The following is a 14,053-nucleotide window of genomic DNA, read 5'->3' as shown; positions in this document are numbered from 1 at the left end:
GGTTCACCGCCGCTGGGAACCCGGACTCCGGGGCGTTTAAATATTACGGCTTAGTCCGGCCTGGTCGTTTCAGATTGTGGTCCCCTTTCCTCCAGTCCTCCTTCCTTTCGCCGCTCTTTTCGAATCGTTCTTTGATTATTTTCCTGGTCTCGGGTTAGACACTCTTTTACTATTCCAGTCATTATTCTCTCGTTAATATCGCTCCCCGCCCTTATTAAGCTGGCTCCATTGGGGGTCTTGACTCGCTCTCGCTAATCCAACTCCGGGCATTTTTTCGGTCGGATCCACTCTCCCTTGGCTGTAGTGCCCCGGTGGACAGCTTAGTTACGCTCCCTTAAACCATCGCGTCGTCGTTTCTGTGTCGAGACATTCTTCATTGCATCATAAAATTCTATAGACCACAACAAACATTAACGGGGCCATCGCCGGCAACTGCGGGTTGTCAATCGCTCCATCGAGCGGTCCGTTGTGTGGTCGCTTGGTGCCCCGAACCGAGCTGATGATCGAAGATCATCTTGAATCTCCATTCTTCGCCGTCTCCAGTCCCAGACCCCCCAGTCGGGCGTGAGCGTTTTGTCTTTTCTGTTCTTTAATCTACGTTTCTTGCTTCTTGTGAACTCCGTGTCGTCGATTATACCGCCAGCCTTACCGGGTCGCCGCCCGCAGGTTTAATCGACAGCCCGACCTTAATAACTGGTGTATAGTGATAATAATGAACTAATCTGCACAACATGCGCTCGACCGGACCTTCAACGAGTCTCCCAGCACGGAGAGCTCTCCACGAGCGCAATCCGTCCCAGACGAACGAGTCCTCCCCACCAGCGTCCCTCCGAGCCTCGAGTAATAAACACGCCGGTCAGGAAGAACACGATGTGTACTCAGCTACGCCGTATCCGACCAAGCCCGAGCAGATTCTCCTCCCGCGGCCCGGAAAAGGACATGAATTTATCCCGGATTCCCGATTCCATCTCGACGAAGCACCGGATCATTATGCTGGGAATACCTCGACGGAGTTAAGCCACATCGCCGACAGCAGCTTTTTCCAGCGGTCCGCCAGTGATCCTTGGGATTTATCCTCGACGTTCGATGCCGCAAACACCCCGTCGCAAGTATGGGAAGACGATCCGTTGTCGAGCAAGTCATCATTCCCCGATCTCTTGCCTCCAGAAGACAAACCCAGCGGCCCCAAGTCCGATTCCGCTTCTATTGCCGCTTATTCAGATGAGGAACCGAATACATTACCCCTGGTCCCTCCAACAATCAAGCCCGTGATGTCACGAACCTCATCGCGTCACCCATCTGGTCCGGAAATCCTTGGCTCAGGCCATTCTAGCCCGAACGTGGTTCCTATCGGACCTCCATCTAGTCCGAACTTCGTGGCCCTCGACAACTCGAGTTTGAACTTTGTGCGCCTTGGTGCCTCTTCAAATCCAGGCTCGGTTACTCGATCTAACTCCTTATCGTCTTTAAATTCCTTGGGAACGGTCATCAGGTATATCGGAGCGGCTCAATGGACTCACGGTTCATCCTCCGAACAATCGAGCTCGCTTTCGCGTTCACGCTCACAGTCATTCCGGTCTAATCCCTCCAATCAGGTGCACCCAGTCCAATCGAACTCAACGCTTCCACGCGGGCGGAGCCATTCTCGCTCTCTCACATCCTCATCGCGGAGCGGGCCGAATTCCGATATCCAGGCGATCGTCGACAGCGGGGTTTTCTTGCAATATCCGACAATACGCGCTCCTTCATCGTCAAGCTCAAGGGTCGATGTATCTACTTCCGAGGTTGTCGCGGAGCCCATCCCCCCGGAACCTACCACTGATTTCTCTTCGGATCGCTTCAAAACTCATTTGTCGACAGTCACATCTCGATGGTCGGCAGAGTGCGATTCGAACTATGCTGAAGGATCTAGCAACAACTCTCTGGCAGAGCCTAGACGGCCTTCTCCAGCCCTGGTCCGCCCAAAGCCAACGTCTTCATCTGTGTGGCTTGTGAATGAAGTGGAGGACTCGGACGGCGACGAACAGCAGGACGATGTGGCAAACTTGCCCGCGCGCCCCTCGAACCCAGCAGTGCCCAGCAGCCTTTCGTCCGGATCTAGATCCCGACGAAGCAGTATGCGAAGCACCAAGCGGCCGGGAACAAGTTCGACCATCCATAACATTTTGCCCAACTGGGCTAGGATGTACTATGGGCGCTCCGAAGCGCAACCTGCCCAATCAGGTTTACCCACGGTAGAGGGAAGTCGCCCACCATCCTTACGGCCAGCTACGGCGAGTACAAATGGCGCTCTTTACCGCATGCCCACAGCTCACAGCCATACTCGAACAATGACTAGTGACCTCCGAAGCGTACGGTGGGAGGCACCACCGAGCGATCCACGCGACCCTCGAAGCCATTGGGTAAAAGATCCAGAACTCGAAAGAAGGGACACCCGCAATCGGCTACGCAGCAGCTGGTCGCCACACCTGTTGCCTGATCGACGTGCGACGGGCCCACGGAAGGGCACGCGGGGAGCTCCATCCCTCGACTCCAGGATGGAACCTCTATTCGGTCGGCGAAATATCCAAGTCTGGTCATTTTGTGTTGGGTTCATCTTCCCTCTTGGTAAGTATCAGCCTGGTACCTACGCAGTCTAACTGCAACATGTGCTTACTCTGCGCTCGTTAGCCTGGCTGGTCGCCTCATTCCTCCCTTTGCCGAAACAATCGGAAATGGTCATGCAGGATGACCCCGAGTCCCAGCTCGAAACAAGCCTACGTATGCGACTTTTCGACCTTCAGAGAAGACGCTACGAAAATGCCCGATGGTGGAGAAAGCTCAACCGGTGGATGAACCCTTTGGGATTAGTAATCGTCACAATTGTGGTAAGTACTGCATGAGCCATGCTCCTGCTTCCTCGACTAACAATATGGCAGATCACTTTAGCAGTTGTCGGTACAACAGTGGGCTTCTAGGGTTGATCAAAAACCTGAGCCCCCTGTTCTATGTTCTTTGCAAGTCCATCGCGCTTGCAGCTTCTGCCTGATCAGGGCGCCGAGGTACATCGGCTGCCTTGGCGCTCCCTGCGCAGGCCATGCCTGCGCCTGCATTGCATTGTGTATGCTCGAATTGACTTTCGCATCGCAATGCTTGGAGTCGACTATTTTTACCTGTTTATACCCCTTCATACGCCTTGATTCCACCTGAGCGCCGCCTGCTCGATGCGCCTGCAATTATACTCGCATTCGGCTTCCTCTGCCCCACGGCTGCTTGGTATATCATATTTACATATCACTCTCGACACGACTGGCATGACGTGATGTTTATAATGTTTTTTCTATCATATTTTCTGGAGATCAGTCTCATATTTCCTCGACAAATAGGTGTTGGTCCTCTATCTTATGTCTATCCGCACTATACCGAAACCGTCTATCTGGTCAAGTTCATTGGGGTTATTCGATTATCTGCAAAGTGCATGCATAGCGTTGGAAGTATCTGGGGTTTCACGACGCACGATGGATATATGTTACTGTTCTTTCTTTCATTTGTCTATTTTCATGTCGCCCTTCTCGATGCCCGGGTGCTGGTGAGAATGATTTCTCTGCGGTTCGAGTTGGGATTCACGAACTATATAGCAAAATCAACACATAGGTAAATATATATATGAGACGATGGTTAAATTAGACAACGGTGCTTAGGTAGATCATCTAGATGGTAGGCGAGATTTCTTCCAACGGATACGGAGAATGGTTGCTCAGCCAGTAATGGACCCGGTCTCATTGAGTGACGATAAACAACAGATCACGGACATTAAGCCATAGTTCAGGAAAGACAACCAACTGGATTCCAAAACGTCACAAATCAAGCAGCGTCGCTCAATATTGATACAAACAAAGGACCCGAGATAAACATGCGCAAACACGCGAGCGCCGGGAGCCAAAACACAAAATCTAAAGTTACAGAGTAAGTTCTAAAAGAGCGGCGATAGACCTTGTCTACCACGCAACCGGCGCTGAATCAGCCGAGGTGGCCAGCCTCCCCCATCCCCCCGCCCATCCAGCGCGCGCATAAGTCACCGGTCTTTAAACGGCCAAATGATGGAAAAACCATCTGACCGTATCGAGTTCGCACTGGTGACACTAATAAGGAGAACATAAAGAAAGAGAAGGCGCCGATCATGTGAAGGGAGACATTCAACAATAAATGAATGACCCGTCCATACAATGCATTACCACCTCTCAAATGTAGAGGAATCCTGAGAATCAGGGAAGCTTACGCCCGATCTTGTTCTCGACCGCGACTTTCAGCTCTTCGCCCGTGGGCATAGTAGCGACACTGCCGCGCCTGCGACGGGACTCGATCTCAGCTATGATCTCCTGGACAGCGCCATCGAATTCCTGCATGGCGTCGCTGGGGAGACCGAGTGTGGGCGGTTGTTGCAGCGACTCGGTGCTGGCCGTGCGAGGGGCGTGTGGCGGGTGACTGGTGCCGCGGGCTTTAAGGTTCTTGACGAGGATAGCCTTGGCGGGGCTGGCGAAAAAGACGATCGTGAGAACATTGCTGACGATGCCGTAGAAGTAGACGCTGCGCCAGACGGCGACAGAGGTGCCGAAGGAGAGGAAGATGAAAGGCATCACCGTGAAGGACATGGTAATTTGAGTGAGGAGCCAGCTCACGATATCATAATAGCGCTTGTAGGGGCCAGGCTTGCTGCCATCAGGAGTGAGGAAGAAGGGCCGGACATGACGGCGGAAGTCTGAGGTTCGATCAGTATAAAGGGTCCGCAGTGGGTGGAGAATCTGGGCTCTTACTTTTGGCGGCGGTCTGGATGATGGAGCCGAGAACGAAGGTCATATAGTAACCAGGGTAGAAGCCGTGCCAGAATGCACTGGTGGTGAAGGTGGCCATGCTGGCACGGAATCCAGGCTTCTTGCCCTTTGGAGTGACACGCAGGTAGACGTAGTTCCGCAACCAGTGGTTAGTGTTCTTGTTCCAGCTGCCCAGGTAGCCGTGGGAGTTCTGAGCTGTCTCGAGACTCCATGGATCCACATTCTCGAGCCGGTTCCAGAAGACTGTGCCCGACTTGGGGTCGAAACCGTTGTATCCCATGCCAGAGAGGATACAGGCACCCTCTGTCAGCGACCAGACACCATAGTACTTGCATCGGGCGGCAAAGCCGACCATGTGCATGATGAAGACCCGTCTGAGGAAGGAGTAGTTCATGTAGCCCTCTCCGAGTAAAGTGTCTCGGCTGTACAGGGAGCCTAGTTGCAGGAAAACCAGAATCCAGACTAATCCAACTAAAGCTTTCTTCGTAGCAGGCGTGCCGCTTCTGGGGATCTTTCGCTTCTTCCGGGTCGGGGGCACCTTCGAGGGATCGGTTCCAGGAGGTACATCGAACAGAGTCGTGTCAATCCAGCGGCGGTAGTCGACATAGTCGAAAGCCGGGCCAGCGAAGAGAGATGGGAAGAAGAGCACATAGCCCACATAATCCAGAAGACTAGGGAACTGAGTGATCGCGGCGTACTTCTGGGCATCCGAGAGCTGGCTTTGCGGCAACCGACCATCATGAACGTTCCAGCAAAACGCGGAAAGCTTCATGACCAGGACCATCTGAGCGCCTGTAATATCCACCACCTGCGCATCGTCGACGATTTGGCGATAAATATGATTGATGGACATGTGGCCCATCAGGAAGACGAAACCAATCCATGGCATCAAGGATCCATCGATGTAGTAGGCGATCAGGTAAATACCAGCGGAGCTATAGGCCAAAGTGCGAAGACCATCCCACAAATCGAAGAGGCCAACAATGTAGAACAGCGATACGGCGATGATGAAAACGTTCTTCTTCCAGGGCTGAGCATCGGGGATTCGCTTCAACAGGCCGGCCAAAGGATATGAGAGGAGGAATGACGCAATGAGCTTGACTGTGCCGAGGGAACCAAACAAGCGCGGAAATCAGCACTGCGCGCAAGTCCAACAAATGGGGAGTATGGAGTATAAACAAACGCTCATCAATGGAAGCTCCTGTTGCCCTTGCGGGATAGTCGAACACTGGTACCAACAGGGGGGGGTCAGTCTACCTCTCTTTGGAGGCCATGGGGGAAAGTGGCGGCGAGCGACATACGGAGATCTATAAAGGGCAACATGATGTTGCAGGAGCAATGGAGGGAATAAATGTAGGATAGTAGTGATCAATACTAATTAGTAGAAAGGAAACGAGATGTGTATGAGTGCGGTGAATAAAGACATTTGAGAAGGAGGAGAAAAAAAAAAGAAGAAGGGGAAAAGAAAAAAGAAAAAAAGCCACCCAAAAGTGTTGAGATGCGAAAAACAAAAAAAGGCGAGCTGGTACTCCGTACTGTACAGTACTTACTCTCCATCACATGGGCATCGTCATCTGTTTCTTCCCGCTGCTTGGCATCTTCTCGGGCTTCTCCTTCTTCTTCCCTTTCTTCTCTACATCTCCACTTCGTGTCAACAACCCGTCCCATTTCCACCCCAAACGTCTTTCTTGTCGCTCACGCGCGCCCCCTGTTCACATCATCCTTGATGTCGCCAATTCCTTCTGGTTCTGATTCCTGAGTTTCATCTTAACTTCGCTTGCTGCACTCCTCCCTCCCTCCTCCTCCTCCTCCTTTCCCCACTTTCCCCAACACTCCCCGGTCGCCCAACATGGACGTTGTTGCCGCGGTTTCGGGATACATCTCCAAGATGGTCACCGCAGGCGACTCTTCGTCTTCGGCTTCGGCTTCGGGCTCTTCATCCTCGGCCAAGATGAAGATCTTGCTCCTTGACAGTGAGACAGTGGGACTTGCGCAGATCGTGTCGAATAGACGCCGTATGTGCTAACGGCTCTGGAATAGGTCCCCATTGTCTCCACCGCCATTACTCAGTCCGCCCTGTTGAATCATGAAGTCTATCTGATTGATCGGATTGATAATGCTTCTCGGGAACGAATGCGACATTTACGGTGCCTGTGTTTCATACGACCATCCCCCACCTCTATCCAATTCCTGATCGACGAGCTTCGCGAACCGAGGTACGGGGAATACTATATCCACCTCAGCAATATTATCCGCAAATCCTCACTCGAGAGGCTTGCCGAAGCCGACTCCCATGAAGTCGTTCGCCTGGTCCAGGAGCACTTCGCAGATTTCCTCGTGATCAACCCGGATTTGTGCTCCTTGAACCTTGGATTCCCTCAGCAGCGGTTATGGAGCCAGTCGCCAGATTTGTGGAACCCCGATGCCCTACAGAGAGCCACGGAAGGCGTCATTGCCATCCTATTGTCCTTGAAAAAGAACCCGTTGATTCGCTACGAGAAGAACAGCCTGTTGGCCAAGAAACTGGCCACCGAGGTCCGCTACCAGTTGACCCAAGAGGAACAGCTATTCAATTTTCGCAAGACGGATACGCCGCCGATACTATTGATCTTGGACCGTCGAGATGATCCCATCACGCCGCTACTCACACAATGGACTTACCAGGCCATGGTGCATGAATTGATGGGCATCCACAATGGTCGAGTGGATCTGAGAGACGTGCCCGAAATCCGACCGGAGCTGCGGGAAATCGTTCTTTCTCAAGACCAGGATCCCTTCTTCAAGAAGAATATGTATCAGAACTTTGGCGATCTGGGCCAGAACATCAAAGAATACGTGGAGCAATATCAGGCGAAGACGCACAGCACAATGAACATCGAATCGATTGCAGACATGAAACGCTTTGTTGAAGACTATCCCGAATTTCGCAAGCTTTCCGGGAATGTTAGCAAGCATGTTACCCTGGTTGGCGAGCTGAGCAGACGCGTGGGTGAAGAGGATCTTCTGGACGTGAGTGAGCTGGAACAGAGTTTGGCTTGTAATGACAACCACGCGAATGACCTCAAGGTATGCATCAATATGGTTACATCTGAACTAACCTAGCACCCAAGGATACCCGATTGACCACATATTTACAGAATCTCCAAAGAGTAATACAATTACCAAAGGTGTCAGCTGAGAGCAAGTTACGGCTAGTGGCATTGTATGCCATCCGGTATGAGAAACAGCCCAACAATGCTCTTCCAATTCTCCTGGACCTGCTGGTCACTGCGGGCGATGTTCCTTCGTACAAAGTCAACATAATCCCCAAATTACTCGCTTATCACCATTCCTTGCAGGCGCCTCCGGTCGCTGGTGGCTTCTCAGACTTGTTCGAGTCCACCTCCTTGTTCTCTGGTGCGCGAGATCGCTTTAAGGGACTCAAAGGTGTAGAGAACGTCTACACGCAACATTCGCCGCGCTTAGAAGCCACGCTTCAGAACCTGATCAAAGGTCGATTGAGGGAACTCCAGTACCCCTTTCTCGAGGGCGGGGGCCATACCCGAGACAAGCCTCAGGACATAATAATCTTCATGGTTGGTGGCACAACCTACGAAGAAGCCAAAATGGTCGCTCAAGTCAACGCTAGCTCGCCTGGAGTGCGGGTGGTTTTGGGTGGCACAACCATTCACAATAGCACAAGCTTCCTGGAAGAAGTTGATGATGCTGTGAGCGGTTGGCCCGAGCCCGGGCCCTCGACTGCCGCTGGACGGTTGCAGAGGGCTATCGGGCATTAGGTATATTCATGGGGGCTCCATTATTAATATATCCATTGTTAATTCTCCATCTGTAGCATGCTACTTTGCACTTTGTACCGTCAGTCTGGACTTTACAAACTCGCACTCAAGATCGCGGCGGCTGTAAAGCTAAGCGGGGCTGTAATGACATGAGGCGCGATCACCAAGTAGAACTATTGTAGGTATTTGCAGAGCCTACACAGAGTAATGTGAATCGTCTGAGACCGGCACACCAGCCAACATCATCGACCGCTCTACAGTTACAGTTATGCCGTCATTTGGCGGGGCTATCCGAAGCATTAGTCCGAGGTGCGAGAAGCATGCTTAATCATCTCGACAGCCTGCATAGGAACACAGTAAGGAACATGAGAAGGAGAGAGAGGGCGAGAGAGGGTATATATGTATTACGTCTAAAGAAACAGTTCTCCTTATACATAAGCTGAATCGAGGGGAGGCATTTATCCATCTATTTATTGTGTGTGCTCCTATCTCTTGATCGCTTGGCGTTTCAATCATGAGCTTTCATAACACAGGTCTCTTTGGCGTGCCAGATGCGACGCTTTTTGGCCACGTCCGCACCGAAAGTATCGGTGATGATACCGTCTGCGTCATGGAAGGCGGCCGCTTGCGCAGCCGCCGAATGGGCGTCGCCGCCTTCGCCTCCAGGCTCCGACTTGGGCGCCAGGAGGCGAAGCTCCTCGACTGTGGCGCCGAACTCATACTCGCCCCGGCAGAGAGCCGTGACGCCGACGGAGGCGGTCGTACTTTCCCCACCATTGAGAACGGGGAGCACCTGCTGCAGCATGCCGGTCCAGGCGAGACGCCGCGAGAGGTCTAGGGCCACGTTGCTGGGCTGGTGGCGGAGACTGGGCTGCAGCCGCAGGAGGGAGTGTAGGGGCCTGTTCGAGCGGTTGAGGATCGTGACGGTGAGGTTTAGCAGCTCGTCCGTGCGGACGTCGTACTTGGAGTTTCCGGTGCGGACGGCCGCGGCAGTACTGGTTGACTCATCATCGGGCAGCATGGGTTCCAGGGTGTAGGTCACGCCGATGTCGTCGGATCGGAACGCGTCGACCATGCGGGCGTTGAACCGGAGGTTGCGAAGGTCGATGATCCCAACGCGGCCTCCGGCTTTCTCTTTCCAGTGTCCGGATACCCTGCGGATGAGCTCCTCGCGATACCAGAATGCTTCGCGGGAGGCCGCCTCGGCGTCAAAGGAAAGCTTGTGGGCGCTGACGACGAATTGACGCTTCACGCCCGTGTTCAGTATAGGGATTGATGCGTGGGGGTTCTCTAGGTGAACCCGAGGAAGTACGAGAACGAAGCGAGATGTTTGCCCCGGTTGCAGTTCTCCATGCACAGTATACTGGCCCTCTGAGTCAGCAGCAACGTCGTGGGCTGAAACCTGCTCAGACTCTACAGGCTGCTCCTGGACCTCCAAGGACACGGACAAAGGGTTGGGCCAGGCGTTGCGCAGGTCTAGTAGGCAGATGCAGTGATCAGGTCCGTACTTGCCGTGGGCAAGATGGGAAAGCACCGGTGAGATGGCACCGGTATCAAGGGATTGGCTATCGTCAGAGTCGCCTTCCACAATGCCATTTTTACGACTCCACCAGGCAAAGTCACTACTGAGTGGTAAGATATCACACCGTGCGATCTCAACACTGGCATTGACCGTAGCAGTAAGCGGGACAAACAGTTGGCGGGTATAGAAGACATCAGGCAAACCGCCGTCCGACATGCCAAGGTACGAATAATCGATTTGCACGGTAGTGTCCTGCAAGCCGGGCTTTCCGATAATTTCGATGGTGAACGTAGCACTTTGACCTGCCGGGATCGAGTGGTCTTCAGGGTTCGAACCTTGCCGGCGCCAGCGCAGCGCAGGTCTGGTGAGGTTCAATTCCAGCTCATAAATTTCGACAGGAAGGAGGTCTTTGTTGCTAAGCGCTGACTGCACCTGTCTGGTTGTGGAGTCCTGGAAAGTAAATAAGATTAAATTAAGCGGGCACGGTGACGCATTGCGAAGCGTAATCTCAAAGGAGCTGAGTTCGCCTTCGAGTACCATGATTGCTGACTGGGAAAGAGACAACGACTCAATTGCTAGAGAAGGTTGTTTACCAATGACCCTGACTTCGCAGGCCGAAGTGTCAGGGCCCTTCTTGGGTATTATTGTTTTACCGTCTCTGGAGGTGGTCGAACTCCAGGACAGAGGACGATCCACTGCAGGCTTCTTAGCAGCAAGCCCTGTGCGTTTAAATTTCACTTCTGTCTCTGGCTTCCATAATGACTGAAAGATCGGGAATTTGCGCTCCCTGCAGTGCCTGACCTTGACAATGCAGCCAGTAATGTTGAGCGCACCTTCTTCAAGGGCTTGCCCGTAAACAGTGATTTTTTGCAAGGAAAGAGGAGGCACCAACACCCACTCGGCCACAGCATCCAAAGGCACGCCATCGCCATCCAGGCTGAGCTTCTCGATTTCTAGCTCGAAGTCATAAGGATTCTGAAGCGAGACTTGGAATGCCGCATATTCACCCGCAACCATCAGAACCTCAGAAGCCTTGGTATTTGCCTTCGCGAAGGGATTATAGAGAAACGGATCCTTGGCTGACTTTTCGCGATCCGCTGCAACGGCATCCAGATCTGTTTTGGAGTGACGAACAGGTCGTCTGGGATCCGGGAGGGGCAAAAGCTCAACACCCCGTACTAAGAAGTCATCCCAATATTCCGCTTCCAGCTCGGATGCGCCTAATCTCTTGGCCGCGCCAACAGTTCGTTTGATGTTATTCAAGAGCCGAATCTGCTCGTCACGAGACAGGCAAGGCGGGTTGAGTTGGGTCTCTGCGAGCATCAGGTCCCCTCGAATGGTTTGAAGAAGTTCAACTGTGAAACGAAGCACACCATCAAAATCTGGGAGTGCCTCACATGAGCTGATAGCTGCCTTAAGAACATCGATTTTGAGGTTGAGGTCCCCATACTGATCCAAGTTAGCATGCCGGAAAGATCGTTCGACAATTGCGGCCACGGAGTCATAGTCAGGGAAAGCATCGTTTGTACTAATAGTAGATGATCGTCTTTTTTCCCATTCGCGATACGACGATGGCTGCACGCCATATGTGTCCCCTATGACAGCGAGTAGCGAACGCATACTTTCTTCCATGTTGCCTGGGCCAAGGTCAAGAGCGTTGATATCAAACGCGGTGTCTGTCAAAGACGCCAGCCCAGCAGCAGGATGGACCCCCACTTCTGCTGCGCCAATCTTACGCGCTTGTACGAGGGTGGGAATCATAAGCGAGAGAAGTTCTCGTAGCAAAAACGCCTTCTTTCGTGGTAGATCGAGAATGTTTAAGACGGATATCACACCCACAGTGATAGGTATGGCATCAGTGGGAGGGAGATCTGACCCAGGAGATAGAGGTAATGCGCGGAAAAGGAAGTTTGCAATCTCAGACTTCCGAAGCATGTTGAGTCCACGGGGCCGCTCCGGGCGGAGTAAAGGCATCAGAGGCTCGTTTGTGACGATGTTCTTCAGCGCTACATCGTCCAAAGCACCATCACGAATTCGTGCGGCCGCCAATAACCTTGCCAGACGGACGACAGTCTCGGAATAGACTAGCTGAGGCAATGGTTCATCGGTGATATTAGCGGCGCGATTATAAAGATTCAGTATATTGTTCGAAAGATCTGGGAGTAGGTTGGACAGGTTCTGAAGAGATATGATCCGGTTCCCTGCGGAGGACGAACTCGAGTCAAAGGTAGTATTGTATGACAGCTTCGATGACTTGTCGGACACGGGGTAGCATACAGGTGGTATCTTTTCGGCGTAAGTGACAAACAATCAGCGGCAAAATCCATCCCAAGTGACATACCTGAAAGTCCATCCCAGCCCAAGCGAGCATCAGCAGACAAAGAAGAATGGATTCCAGCGCTTTGGCATGCCACACATAGTCACTACTGGCTCTTGCATTGGATGCAGCCTCGACAAGCTCTTTGAGAGCATCAGGCCATCTGCCTGCCTGGAGAAATAATGTTCCAACAACCACACCTATACGTCCTTTGATCCGGTTTTTTGTTCGGTCTGTTGCGCTCATGCCGCTTACCGACATGCGATCACGACTGTGCTCTTTTGACGATGGGAGCGAATGTGGCTTGCTTATTGAGTTGGAGCGGTTGGCTAGTTGAATTGACCGGGTTATTTCGTCGAATGTAGTAGGCGTCTCATGGTCACCAGGAGCAGGCGAACCTTGGTTAGAGCTTCGGGCCGACTCTGATGCACCGTTGGGATTGGACGGTAGCTGCGCAGGCATCGTCATCCGGTGAAATAGGCGATCTGTTGGGCGCGGGCGTATGTCGGGCCCTCGATGTGGGCCCCAAGATGATGCCCTAGGGGAATTGATAGTAGGAATACTTTGAATGGTCTTGGCGAACTCATCTAATTCGGATAGGAGCAAAGATGTTATGTCGCATAATACCGTTTTCATTGTAGTAGCTTTGGACGCTTCGGGTCGCGGCACCCATGAAACATTATCCGGGCCATTGAACAGTTTCTCGACGCCGTCATAGTCAAATATCAGAAGCTGGTGTACCAATGCCCTCAGGTTAGTCTGCTTTAGTGTTTCCAGCTCCTGTCGAAGTCGCTCCATTTCGGTTGGCTCGGGGGGCCGATCGACTGCTGAGGATTTATCCCCGTTTTTTGTATCTTCACCTAGTTCTGCTCCATCGGCAATCGCGATTACCACCAAAGGCTCACGGAATATTTCGAAGGGAAACAGCTCCAAGTGGGACGTGGGCGGTACGGAATAGGTGAGGTCATAGAGAATCATCCCGGTAGGGAACGCCAGCGGGGAGAACATGTCTATTGAGAGAAATTAGCTGTTTAGTGTGATTGTCGATTATTGCTGCTCAGAGGGAGTGTAATCAATTGGAGCGCCATGGAAATAATTTGTTAACATACTTCGATTTGGGCGCGCATCGGGACTAATATCACCCAAGCGGACAACATTCTCGGCTTGAAGTCTTGCAGCAAAGCTCAGGAACCGGGATCGCCTGATTCTGCCAATGGGCAGCAAAAGGGCCCTCAGACGCACTGGGGCAATGGGAGAGAGAGGATCGACCCCCATTATGTCGTCCGTATCCGGTTGATGCAGTCGCGTTCAAGGCTGTACGCAAGACTGCTTCCAAGCACGGCGGGCAGGCGGGCAGGCGGGCAGGCGGCCGGAGGTCATACGAAGCGCTATGCACGACGCAATGGTGAGTGATAGGTAGGTAGGTAGGTATTGGTCAAGGTAAGCTTGAACACTGGTTGGCTCTCTGTAATTGTTAGTACCTCGTAATCTTGGGTCACCTTGACCAAGGAAACGACATGCATCGAAGCATGACCGACAGATGAACAACAACCCCGGAATTGATGAATTGGTTGATGCTGGCACCGAGTCGGAGTGTTTACCGCCCGCCCCTCTCCCCCTGCTGACA

At 52.6% G+C, this 14,053-nt stretch overlaps 4 protein-coding genes across 4 annotated transcripts; 2 read left to right on the top strand and 2 right to left on the bottom strand.

Annotated features, from left to right (window-relative positions):
• The first annotated feature begins 386 nt into the window (after positions 1–386).
• On the top strand, positions 387–3,129 carry BO72DRAFT_36273 (putative serine-rich protein). Its single transcript, XM_040940755.1, has 3 exons — positions 387–2,607; positions 2,671–2,867; positions 2,919–3,129. The coding sequence occupies exons 1-3, from the start codon at positions 732–734 to the stop codon at positions 2,955–2,957; spliced, it is 2,112 nt and encodes a 703-aa protein (XP_040803782.1). The 5' UTR covers positions 387–731; the 3' UTR covers positions 2,958–3,129.
• A 1,115-nt stretch (positions 3,130–4,244) lies between these two features.
• BO72DRAFT_466856 (lysophospholipid acyltransferase) lies at positions 4,245–6,134 on the bottom strand (the record flags this gene model as incomplete). Its single annotated transcript, XM_040946796.1, has 4 exons — positions 4,245–4,738; positions 4,794–5,912; positions 5,995–6,039; positions 6,113–6,134. 4 exons carry the CDS (start codon positions 6,132–6,134, stop codon positions 4,245–4,247), a joined length of 1,680 nt encoding a protein of 559 aa, XP_040803781.1.
• A 520-nt stretch (positions 6,135–6,654) lies between these two features.
• Positions 6,655–8,630, top strand: BO72DRAFT_446078 (Sec1 family protein). The gene is made up of 3 exons (XM_040944211.1): positions 6,655–6,784; positions 6,852–7,877; positions 7,949–8,630. Exons 2-3 carry the CDS (start codon positions 6,945–6,947, stop codon positions 8,585–8,587), a joined length of 1,572 nt encoding a protein of 523 aa, XP_040803780.1. The 5' UTR covers positions 6,655–6,784; positions 6,852–6,944; the 3' UTR covers positions 8,588–8,630.
• Positions 8,631–8,971: 341 nt separating this feature from the next.
• BO72DRAFT_424718 (TRAPPII-specific subunit TRS120) lies at positions 8,972–13,985 on the bottom strand. The gene is made up of 3 exons (XM_040942885.1): positions 13,536–13,985; positions 12,451–13,436; positions 8,972–12,395 (listed from the first exon to the last, which is right to left on the bottom strand). Exons 1-3 carry the CDS (start codon positions 13,699–13,701, stop codon positions 9,096–9,098), a joined length of 4,452 nt encoding a protein of 1,483 aa, XP_040803779.1. The 5' UTR covers positions 13,702–13,985; the 3' UTR covers positions 8,972–9,095.
• Between the last annotated feature and the right edge of the window lie 68 nt (positions 13,986–14,053).

The sequence above is a fragment of the Aspergillus fijiensis genome (genome assembly GCF_003184825.1).
Source record: "Aspergillus fijiensis CBS 313.89 unplaced genomic scaffold BO72scaffold_12, whole genome shotgun sequence".
NCBI classification, from domain to species: Eukaryota; Fungi; Ascomycota; class Eurotiomycetes; order Eurotiales; family Aspergillaceae; genus Aspergillus; species Aspergillus fijiensis.
The sequence above is the reverse complement of the archived record's forward strand: the minus strand, read 5'-3'. Positions and strand labels throughout refer to the sequence as shown.